Source organism: Cebus imitator, unplaced genomic scaffold (assembly GCF_001604975.1).
Source record: "Cebus imitator isolate Cc_AM_T3 unplaced genomic scaffold, Cebus_imitator-1.0 Scaffold8, whole genome shotgun sequence".
Classification (NCBI taxonomy): Eukaryota; Metazoa; Chordata; class Mammalia; order Primates; family Cebidae; genus Cebus; species Cebus imitator.
Window position 1 is genome coordinate 867,117 of NW_016107323.1, and position 12,492 is coordinate 879,608.

At 45.3% G+C, this 12,492-nt stretch overlaps 1 protein-coding gene across 1 annotated transcript in view; it reads right to left on the reverse strand.

The window, feature by feature from the left end:
• Positions 1 to 12,492, reverse strand: part of NT5DC3 (5'-nucleotidase domain containing 3) — a 67,034-nt gene that overhangs the window by 14,712 nt on the left and 39,830 nt on the right. The window contains exons 5-9 of the mRNA XM_017540317.1: positions 6,455 to 6,545; positions 4,825 to 4,962; positions 2,204 to 2,264; positions 1,686 to 1,788; positions 1,447 to 1,548 (exon numbers count right to left, since the gene is read on the reverse strand). Of these exons, the coding sequence (XP_017395806.1) occupies positions 1,447 to 1,548; positions 1,686 to 1,788; positions 2,204 to 2,264; positions 4,825 to 4,962; positions 6,455 to 6,545 (495 nt within the window). The remainder of the gene's footprint in view (positions 1 to 1,446; positions 1,549 to 1,685; positions 1,789 to 2,203; positions 2,265 to 4,824; positions 4,963 to 6,454; positions 6,546 to 12,492) is intronic.

Here is a 12,492-nt window from a genome sequence, read left to right on the forward strand (position 1 = left end):
AGGCGAGCGTCCAGTGGGCAAGAGAGCATTACCACCTGAGCTCCACCTCCTGGCAAATCAGCAGCAGCATTACATTCTCATAGGAGTGGAACCCTATTGTGAACTGTGCAAGCAAGGGAGCTAAGTTGTGTGCTCCTTATCAGAATCTAATGCCTGATGATCTCAGGTGGAACAGTTACATCCTGAAACTATCACCCCACCCCCCCCAAACCTGGTGGAAAAATTGTCTTCCATAAAACCGGTCCCTGGTGCCAAAAAAGTTGGGGACCATTGTGCCAAAGGATACGCCACAGCCTACCCTGTAAGTCCGTGCCTCTAATAACCACTTTGGACTGATCGCCCTAGCATTTAGTGCTTCTTTCTTTGGAATCCCAACCAGACCCATCACGGGACGGTTTGGGGCTGTCCCATGTAGGAACACCCTTACCACTGTCTTTGGGATAACTCCAGTCGCCAGTCAGTGGGAAAAAATAGTGACAAAGCAGCAAGCCATAGTTTACAGCTGTTTTTCATCACACTCTAGTTTTTCCTTCATTTTCTTGAATCCCACCCAGCATGTTTCAGTCCCTGCACATGGCTCTTGATTTGCCTCTCCTTCCTGGAGTCACTGTGACACTCGGAAAACTGGGACAAGCCGAATTTAAAGCACTAACTGAAGGGTACCACAGTCTGATGCTTTAAATACCTGCTTACCAGCTACAGAATAAACATGGGGGCAAAACTGTTTCAAAAACTGGCCATTATCATACAAATATGAGTTTTTTTTTTTTTTTTTTTTTTAGAACCCTACTGCAGTGATTCTCAACACTATGGACATTTGCAGGGAACAACTCTTGGTGTACAGGCCTGTCCCACACATTAGAAGATATTTTAGCATTCCCTGATCCCTACCCACTCAATACTAACAGCACACCCTGTCCCTGTCACAATCTGAAACGTCCCTGCTTCCCCATTCCCATGGCTACAGTGGCAGGAAGACATTAAGACATAATAGCGATACAAAATCTGTGTTGCAGAGAAGCTCTGCAAAATCCAACTGCAATTTTAAATGCACCAATGAGAGCTCTATTTAAAGAGCCACCCAACAGGCAGCTTTGTTGTTGCTGTTGTTTTCTTATGCCCCACAATGTGTCCACATTTAAAGATCTAATTTACTATATGATATTAAGTGTGGCTTTTTCATCACTGCCAATCATTTTCTTCAAGCCTATTCACGAGTTTGAAGCAGCCCAAGTTGAACTGAGAACCATTTCAATGTATGCAAACTGTCTGTTATATACTCATGTCACCCTCCTTGGAATTACTTGCTAGAAGAGTTAAAACTCAAAAGCTATAATCTCCCATGCTTATGATTTTGCAACTGGATTTTACCAAGACACACCGTCTGTATATTCACAGCAGGAAAGGAATAAAAAAATCTAGTGCCCTAGAAAAGTAGACACTCACCTCCGTTTGTCATTAAAGAAGTTTGGCTTCTCAGCCTGAACAATGACCACATCGAACAGGTCCCTCCAGTCTTTCCCAACGATATACCTCATCCCTTTGTCCCTAGGGCAACAAGTCAGCCAGGTTAGTCTAACATATAAGGAATTAACTATGTTTGTAACTTTTTCTTTCCAACGGCTAAAACAAACAGGACATAAAGAGTGTGCCAGAAGCTAGCAATGAAACAGAGAGCAACTTACACAAAGCTACTGGGGCTATTGGTGATGAGAAACATCTTCTTGCCATGATCAGCCAGTTTGGCCAACACTGCGCGGGTCTGCTCAGCATAGCAGATGTACTTTTCTAAGGGCAAGAGAAAAATTCACACACAGATTCAGCATGATGTTGGTCAACCTGCAAGTACTTTCTAAATGGGGGTATGGGCCCAGCACTCCTAGGCACAGGAGAGGGAAGAAAAGCCTTAAAGCAGCTTTGTTCAGTGGAACATGGGTATATCTGGTGCATCAGTCACAAAGACCCTGTCTCTTCAGTCTAGGTGGAAACAACTGAACAGCTATAGCGGCCAGTGCCTCTCCTTTTAAGTCAGGATTACGTCAAGTCCCAGGACAAAGAGGAGACGGCCAACATGCCAGGATGCCAGGTCCTTACAGAGCACTCATGCAGCCCCTGCTTAGCACCTGGAATGCAAAGTAAAATGCCGGTATGGTTGCACAAGAAACAGGCTGCAAATCTCTCCGTGATAATGCTGAGCACATACCAATGTCTGCTTCAATTGCTCTGTACATTATTCCTTTGATGTGGACATCTCGAATTGAATCCTGCCAAAAGATACATTTTTAATCAGTGAAAATACAACTGAGAGTTTGAGTAACAGTACGGGGTTTCACCATGCTGGCCAGGCTGGTCTCAAACTCCTGGGCTCAAGTGATCCGCCTGCCTCGGCGTCCCAAAGTGCAGGGATTGCAGGCGTGAGCCACCACACCTGGCCAATTCTGGTCCATTTTCATAGGCAGCCCCTTGTGAAAAGCAAAAGCTTCCATGGTGATGGTGGCAATTTTCAAAAGAGTGCTTGGGAGAGGTCATTTCTGTGAATAATTCTGAATAAAGTCCCCATGATAGACAGTAATTTCTATACAGTATTGTGAGCAAATGATTCCAAGCCGTCTGGACAAAGGGAGTTCTTGCTCTTTTATCTTTGTACTCTTTCCGCCCCTAGACCCCAGCAGCAAATTCTATAACACAGAATGAGAGGCAGAGATAAATAGCTAACAGGTTCCCCCCCTCTCTTTGGTGCCACCAGTAGGGCAACAAACTGGCAGTGAGGCCGTAGCTCAGGCAGAGATCTGGTCCAGGGAAGAGGAAAAGGAAGTGGTTAAACCCTTTGTGGGTTCAGGAGTGTGGCAGCATGACAGCTGGCAGGTGACACTGCACAGGGCCTCTACCTGGTGACATTCCTTGAGGCCTATGGAAACTTCCTGCAGCCAGGAACAGGAGACAGTGCTGCAGCCAACACTGTGCCTACGCCTTACTCAGACTGTTGTTGGGAGATTTCTGTTAAGGGTGACCCCTTCTGGACTGCTATTTCAACCTTTCAGCACAAGCCTGATTCAATTTCATACCAGCAGCAGAAGGCAGTAGTTAAATGCAAGTCAGATTGCCTGACTTAAAATCAAGGCTCTGCTACTTACCAGCTGGGTGACCTTGGGCAAGTAACTCAACCTCACTGTGCCTCATGTCCTTATCTATAAAGAATAGCGCCTACCTCAAGGCATTATTAAGAAGATTTAGCAAGTTAACATGCCTAAAGCACTATAAGAACAGTGCCTGGGACCTAGTAAACTCTACACAAGTATTTGCTCTTGGTGGTAGCAATACCTGCAGTAAAAACTGAGCTTTCAAATCAACATCTCACCTTACCAATGCACAGGGCTACTACAAGTGATTCTTCAAGATTTTTAAAGACAAAGTATCTGTGCACCCAAAAAGGACAGAAACTAAATATCTAAATTCAATTTAGGTAACATTACACTGATATTGAGAAACTATAATTCATCCTCTATCTTCCTAAAACCCAGGATTCAGGGCTGCCAAAACTTAAAGTTACTTATAAATACATATAACAAAAATATTTTAGTGTGTAAACACGTACCTTTACAAAAATATAATTTAAAACACATATATTTACGACTATGCGAATACATATAAACTTTTTTAGTATTAAAAAGTTCATACAGCTTAAAGAACATATATAAATATATAAACATGTAAATATAACAAGTTAAAGTACATAAATAAATTTATAAATATAAATTATGTGTACAGTAAGTCCTTACTTAACATCTTCAGCAGGTTCTTAGAAACTGCAACTCTATGTGAAATGACAAAAAACAAAATCAACTTTTTTCCTTGTCAACATTAAAATGACACTGAAATTGGCATTATTCAAGGACTTGTACATAGTTTCATTAAAAGTCACAGTTGCCAAGAACCTATGGGCAACTTTAAATGAGGGCTTTGCGTATGTGCACGTAAACGTTTACATCTGTCTACATCCCCCTACCCCACCAGTCGCCCCTCAACTAGATTCCTGCATGGCTTTTGCAGGGCTTCAGAGAGCCACATGGAATCTTTGCGGGCAAAGGAAAAAGGCATCCCCTCTGGGCAACTACACTGGCACAGAGCTTGAATGTAACCTCTCTGTGTGATGAAGAGGCACCTTGGCCAGGGGTAGTGGGTCAAGCCTGTAATCCCAGCAGTTTGGGAGGCTGAGGTGGGCGGATCAATTGAGGTTAGGAGTTGGAGACTAGCCTGGCCAACAAGGCGAAATTTCATCTCTACTAAAACACAAAAATCAGCTGGGCATGGTGGCAGGCACCTGTAATCCCAGCCACTTGGGAGGCTGAGGAAGGAGAATCACTTGAACCTGGGAGGCAGAGGTTGCAGCGAGCCAAGATTGTGCATTGCGCTCGACCCTGGGTGACAGAACAAGACTCTGTCTCAAAAAAGAAGAAGAAGAAGAAGCACCCCCTTGCTCGGGAAGACTCTGGGGTGAGTACGTATGGGCTGGACTTCCATACCCTTCATCCCTTTGGCCAAATGTACCAGCCTTGGCCTTGGCCTTCTGGTAAGAAAGGATCAAAAATGGAGATAACAGTTTCAGCACCATCTTGTTTTAACAAAAATCTTGACTGATTTCCAATTCTCCTGATGTAGCAACATCTTTCTTATATACGGTTCAAGGTTAAACCGCATATAAGAGTTGCCAGCTAAGAGACTATTTAAAACACCTAACCTAGAAAGGCAGTTCACGGCTCTGTGACTCCCACTGAACAGCTGAAACAGACTCAGTCAGCACTGTGATCTCCCTGTGGATACAACCTTGACATCTTTGTACAGATGCACAGGCTCGTAATCAATGTTGTTCTTGAGGAAGTATTCATTCACACAGGACAGAAGGGTCATCTCGGGCAGGGAGAAGATGTCCATGAACTGCTTCATCGTGTTTCCATGAGAGCTCTGCAGACAAGGAGGAAGGTTGCTTCAGAAACAGGGGCCCAGGCCAGGGGCAGAGCCAGAAGGCACCAGGAACAGCAGGAAGACTTTTCACTAAGGGAGTTTCCTATCATCAACATTTAAAGCCCTCTCCACACAACAGGAAAGTTCTAATAATAAAAAAGTAAAATGGGCCAGGCATGGTGGCTCATGCCTGTAATCCCAGCACTTAGGAGACCAAGGCAGGTGGATCACCTGAGGTCAGGAGTTTAAGACCAGCCTGGACAACATCGCAAAACCCTATCTCTACTAAAAATACAAAAATTTGCTGGGCATGGTGGCGGAGGCCCGACTCACTTGAACCCGGAAGGTATAGGTTGCAGTGAACGGAGATCGCATGACTGCACTCCAGCCTGGGCAACAAGACTAAAACTCCATCTCAAAAAAAAAAAAAAAAAAAAAAAGTAAAACATTCCCTTTGTTCCTTATCATTCACAACAGAGCTAATGTCTCACTCTAAGTATAACTAGGATATCGACAGAAATATCCTGATTTCCCTCAGATTTCTGATTTCTCGTGTACTCAGTCCTACTTCCAGTTCACACTCTTTCAGGAAGCACAGAGGAAAGCCAGCAAATTATTGCCCATAATGACATAAAAACTCATGTAACTCTCCCGAACTGGAGCACGCCCTCATGGCCCATATTTGAGCTTAAAAAAGAGCCTTTCTCTGAATGCTTGCAATTTATACCATAGACTCTCCACACCCCGATAAACCCACTGTAAGTCAAAGATGCATTTCTACATCCAACCTACGGAACATCATGGCTCAGGCTAGCCTATCGTAAGCATTTGCAGAACATTTCCATTAGCCTCTGCAAAGCCTATTTTATAATGAAGTGTTGAGTGTCTCAAATAATTTACTGAATACTGTAATTTATGTTGAAATGCCGATGGCTTTGCACCATTGTAAAGTCAAAAAATTCTAAGAAGAATCACTGTAAGTCGGGGACCATCTGTACTAAGTTTACCAGCTGACTGGGCATCTTCCATTTCATTTTGACAAAGCAAGTGCATGAATGCATCTAATAAGACAAAAAGCAAAAACTCTGAGTGGAAAGAGAACCACAGAAGTTAGAAAAGCAGAGGTTCCCCTGAAGCCAAAAAGGGCGGCTGTGTAGCATCAATCTCTGGCATTCACAGCCATCCGTCAGGGGAAGCAGTAGCTGTCACTCTGACAGCCCCAATCTGTCCCTGAAACTAGGGACATTCCTGGATATGGAGTGGCACATGGGGTAGGTACGTGGGAGGCGAAAAGAGCCTTCATCAGGTGGGGAGGAAGGGCTTCAGAAAGGATCATGAAAGAACCTGGGGGTGTCCCCTTCACACACTAGTCTCTCTCAACACGCAATCTCGTATTTCCTGCCAATTCCATAGGAGCAGTAGGTAAGTTCGACAAGGCCACGTTTCAAGAAGGAAAAAGGCTACTTTAAATGAATAAAGCGCTCCTCATTACCTTTCCGTAAAAGTCGCTCATCTGCTCCAAGGGCACGTGGGACCCCTCGTACATTTCAATGACTTCTTCATCAGGGACAACACTGAGGCCTCTGGAAAGATCAGATGGTGCAGTTAAAGAGCTCAACTAGAGAGACCAATGCTTTTCACACCCTTGTGCAGTGCTGGGATTTTTCAACTGAGGTGCAAGACAGTGTCATCACTAGGAGACAAAATGTGCCACAAGTAAATGCTACAAATATCAGGTAAGATGCTATACTACGTTTACTACTACTACTGTTCTGTTGGTAACAAGAGCAGGAATAACGATAATATTAATAGTTAATACTACATGGCCAGATATGAATTACACCTAGTCATTCCTGTAATTCTCAACAATCCTGGGGGGAGGCACTAGCTGAGGTAACTGAAGCACAGAAAGGTCATGTACCTTGTTCAAGATCGCCACAGTAGGAAGTGGTGGGTCAGGATTAGAACCCAGGCCTTCTGGCTCTATGGCCCAGGTTCTTACACCACTAAGGTACAAGGCTTCCTAATGACTTGCTTTGGGGTGGGCTGGCTTTTGTTTTGATATATTTAATATATTAGGGCAGAGACGGGCCATTTTTATCTCCATCAGGATCCTCCTGCCCTCCAATACTCTAGCCTGAGACAGGTGCTGATTTGGTTTGGCTGTGTCCCCACCGAAATCTCATCTTGAATTGTAGCTCCCATAATTCCCAAGTGTTGTGGGAGGGAACTGGTAGGACAGCATTGAATGATGGGGGCAATTTCCCCCATACTGTTCTCGTGGTAATGAATTAAGTCTCACAACATCTGATGATTTTATTAGGAATTTCCCCTTTCACTTGGCTCTCATTCTCTCTTGCCTGCCACCATGTAAGACATGCCTTTCACCTTCTGCCATGATTGTGAGGGCTCCCCAGCTACGTGAAACTGTGAGTCCATTAAACCTCCTTTTCTTTATAAATTACCCAGTTTCCGGTGTGTCTTTATCAGCAGTGTGAGAATGGACTAATACAGGTGCTGAGAATGGCAACTGCCACACCCAAGGCTCAATGGACTAAACCTCATGACATGAAGCAGGAAGTCCAATGGCACCACCGCCTTGGAGAGGAAATGACCCCAGATGCTTTGTGACACAGAAGGCCAGTTGCCTCCTCTACCATCTGTTTGCCTCTGGAATCTGCAAATGAATCCAGCTCCTCCAAATGCAGAAAAAAACAAAAAATGGATTGTGAAGGCAGTGGTCTGGGTTTCACTCCTGCCCCTGCCACCAGTGACCAGAGCAGGTGCCTTCACCTGTTCACCTGGACTTATCTACTCTCAAGTGTCAGGAAGGGAAACACCTGCTCTCCCACCCCTTCTGTGGAGGAGAAAGTGCTTGAGAAATAGACACCAATGATTAGGAAACTACAGAATGAATGGTACGGGAAACGTCACACTGTGCTCTAACAGGAGTATGAATAATTCAAGAAGCATTTTAGTCACTAACACAACAGGTTGCTTAGCATACAAAACCACATGATCCACAGTAAAACCTATGTACGACATCATTTATGTTTTGATATGTAAAGTTAAAAGATCACTTCAACCTCTTTCCTACCGTCTCCATCACCCACATTACTTTAAAAAGTATCTGAGCGGATTAACATTTTGCCCCTGATCTTGATCGACCTGTTACAACTACTGGCCTTTGAAAAAACAGAAACACTGGACTTCCTTTATCTTTGCTCCAGAAATCAGATAAGACACTGGCACTAAGCCAGATCATTCGCGACAGTGACCTTGGAAATCAGCCCTTGCTGAGCAGCAGCAGTCACGTGTCCACGCTGCTAAGGCTCTAATACTGGAGAGAAAATATAAAAAGCAAAGTGATTAGGCCAGGTGAGAGTTACTTCCCTACCCTTTGGAAGCCACTGCTGCCCCTAAGGCACAGGCACAGCCACCCAGGCTGCCTATACAAGAGCCAAGCAACCACATGGCAGCTCAGAAGCAGCAGTGAAATCTGCCAGCTGAATTCCCCAAGAGGCAGCTGCATCGAACAAAGAGTCAAACACAACTGCGGCAGACACAGGCAGACTGCGTGGCCACATCTGAATGCAGCCTCGAGCAGCACTGAAATCAAAGTGGAAGCTCCTTTTGCCCCGCTGCTCCGCGCGAGAAACACGAGGTTAGGGCACAGACCTGAATGAGTCTGCCAGGGCCTCAAATTCCCCACTCCCTTAATCACCAGGGATATCACCTAGACAAGTAATTTATCCCTTTTGGGTCTCAAAGTCTTCATTCTTAAAGCAGGGAACTACAAACGTGCCTACTTCCTGATGTCACTGAGAAGATCACAGGAGCTACTCCGTATAGAACAGCTGGCATACGGTAAGCACTGCGGGGAGGTTTCACCAGTGTGGCTGTGATGGGAGCATCCCAGCTTTTCACAAGGTTCCTAGTAAGAACTTAAAATGTAGGTACAAAAACAGGGCTGCGGTGGGGGACCCCTCTTCACCCCTCACCCATCCGGCAGCACTCACTCCTGTGGGCCAAACATCATAAATTTCACCCTGGTGTAGGGACCGGGGACCTGCATCACGGCTTAGAAACAAACTAGGCTAAGACGGACACTTTCTTCCCACCTTCCCTCACTCAAGACCCCTTCTGGGGTTAAAGAGAAGTGACATTTCTGAATGCCCAGGCTCTTAAACCACTAAGGTACAGGGCTTCCTAATGACTTGTTTGGGGTGGGCTGGCTTTTAAAAAAATGTATTTAACACATAAGGACAGAGAAAGGCTGTTTTTGTCTCCATCAGAGATCCTCCTGCTCACCAATACTCTTCCCTGAGACAGGTGCTCAGAGTGGAAATGGCCACACTCAAGGCTCAGAGGACCAAACCTGTGACATGAGGCAGGAAGCCCGGGACTCCGGCCTGTGTTTTGGGCCCTGCGCAGGTATGCTTCATCTTCACAAGCTGCCCCTTACACAGGCACTGGAATCATGCCTGCTTTACAGGAGGAAACGAAGGCTTTCAGAGGGTCCAGGGATTGCTCAAGACCACACACATGCGAGCCATGGAGCTGGGGTTTGCACCCAGGAAGTGTGAGTGACTCGAGTCCACCTCAACACCCCTCTCAGCACTGATGCAACGGAGAACTTCCCACAGCCTCACTCTGAACGCTCCTTCCCCCGGATGCCTCAGTGGCTCTTTCTACTGAGCCTGTCCTTGACACCATGGGAAGGGTATATACAGAAAACAAGGCAACTCTTCTCCTGTGAACTCCGGAAGAAGAGACGGGAGAAAGGGCATTTCGGACTAAAAGGGTGAGGAGAAGACTCACTGCAAGTTGGCCATGGAGGGTGGGTCGGATTTCAAGAAGCAGAGAGGAAGGAAAACTGTACCCTGGCAGAACACCAGCAGGAGCAAGTGCCAGGCAGCGAGAAAGATGTCAAGGAAAAGAATCCCTGTGCTGTCTTCACCTGTCCGGCATCCTGCCTCTCTTCTTCATAATGGTTCGGGACCAAACACGTGACCCAAGTCATTCTGATGCGATTCAGTCCTGAGACTCCAGCGGAATGTAGAGACACAAAGCTCCTCTGTTCCTCTTGACCTGGAGCTGGGAGGATGTGGGCCTGGGAGTGCCAGGGGTTGCCAAGGAGGGGCTTGCCTGAGAGTGAGCCAAGACACAGAGGAAGGCCAAGAGATGGAAAGAGTTCTGACAACAGTGATTTGGGCCTCAGGGCCAGCGACACTTGCAAACTCACTCTGTCTGTGGGCTATACAATTAGTGGCCAATATTGTGTTTCTGATGAAGCCAGTTTGAGTTTCAGTCACTTGCAACCAAGAGTCTTGACCAATCCAGTAAGTACAGGAGCTGTGTACAGAAGAAGAGGAAGCGAAGGGTTTAAAGCAGGTTGATAAAAATCTCCAACTTAAGCCTAAGCATAAGGCTTAGCCTTTATTCTGTAGAGAGCAGGGAGCCATCCAGGATTTCGGAGGAGGAGATTATTGGGGGTAATGATTTAGGGAATCGGTCTGACAAGAATGTCCAGGATGGAGTGCACTGCAGCAAACCCCAAGAACCCAGGAGAGAAGAGGTAAGTGTCTAAGGAGGGGACCGACAGCAGAACAGATGGAGAGACAGAATGAAGCGTCCTGGTGAGGATTTTCATAAACACGCATAACCTTGCCTTCTTCGTTCTCTCCCCCACCCCCACCACTGCAATAATAACTTTGGGAAAACACTAGGAGCTGTGAGTAGGGGAACAAACGAATGTTCGTTTAAGAGGTTTAGAGAAAGAAACACTAAAAATTGGAATATGTTAAATGTAGCAACAACTTTAAAATATAAGTTAAAAGTAAGTCTGTTGGGAATGGTACAATCTGGAGGTCAACTGAGCCATTTCAAAAGCCTTAAATGAATGAACAATGTTCACCCAGCAATTTCACTTGCAGAGATCTTTCCTAAGAAAATGAGATGTGCACAAATATGTATCAATTACATTTAATATACATGTTACTTACAAAATAAATGGAAATTTTTTTTAACTTTTAAGTTTAGGGGTACATGTGCAGGTAAACTCACGTCATGGGGGCTTGTTGTACAGATATTTCATTACCCAGGTACTAAGCCTAGCACCCTACCCATCAGTTATTTTTCCTGATCCTGTCCCTCCTCCCATGCTCCCCACCAGGCCCCAGAGTCTATTGTTCCCCTCCATGTGTCCATGAGCTCTCATCATTTAGCTTCCACTGTAAGTGAGAACATGCAGTATTTGGTTTTCTGTTCCTGTGTAAGTTTGCTAAGGATAATGGCCTCCAGCTCCATCCATGCTCCCGCAAAAGATGTGATCTTGTTGGAAAGATTATTTGTAATTGTCCATATTAAAATAGATTCACCACCCCCAAAAAAGATGTGTTGAGGGACTCCAACTATCCCTCCCACCTTCAGAAAAGCCACACAGCATAGTGGCCAAGAGCACAGACTCTGGAGCCAGGCTGCCTGGTTCAGAATTCCAGCCCAGGCAATTATTTGCTGTGTGACCTTGGGCAAGTTACTTAACACCTCTGGCACTAATAATAGTACCTACTTCACTCAGTTATTTTGAGGACTGAATGGGTTAACTCAAACAAAACCCTTATAAGAGTGCCTGTCCCATAACAAGGCTCAATATTTGCTAGTCACTATCAGTAATATTATCATCATCGCAACCACTTCCTCTCCCTCCTGAAACACCATTAAAGTGAGAGTAACAACAGTCAAAGGAAACGAGAGCAAAGACGTCAGCAGGCAAGACATTTCCACAAGACACTGGAAGACAAACAGTGGATGCAAAGAAGGAATCTGACTTAACAACGCTGAGAACGGAGGCCTGCAAGGGGACACCCACCACAAGAACTGATTCCCACCACAGAGCTGCAGAAAGGCTCAGCACTAGGAGGTCCCAGGAAGCTGCTGGAGGATATACTCCAGCACAATGAGGGAGTAAAGCCAGAGAGGAAGAAAAGGAAACTAGAAACAGGGAAAGTAGCAAAGGGAAGTCCCAAGACAAGAAACCAAACCAGATCAGACCAGGAGGGGAGAGTAAATTTTTTTTTTAAAAGTGACAGATTATTGAGAACATTTGAATTACTGGAAAATATAAATACATGCCTGACACTTGTAATTGAACATACCTGTAACGGAAAAAAATTAGAGATCTCTATGCAGAAAACTAGGCAAACAAAAAAATGAGATTATTGTTAAAATCTAAGAAAAACCAAAGAAAGAAAAATAATTGCATTGGACTACCTGGCTTAAGAGTGAACCAGCTGGGCGCAGTGGCTCAGGCCTGTAATCCCAGCACTTTGGGCAACCAAGGCAGGCAGATCACCTGAAATCAGGAGTTTGAGACCAGCCTGGCCAACATGGTAAAACCCCATCTCTACTAAAAATACAAAACTAGCCAGGCGTGGTGGTGAATGCCTATAATCCCAGCTACTTGGGAGGTTGAGACAGGAGAATCGCTTGAACCCGGGAGGCGGAGGTTACAGTGAGCTGAGATCTCGC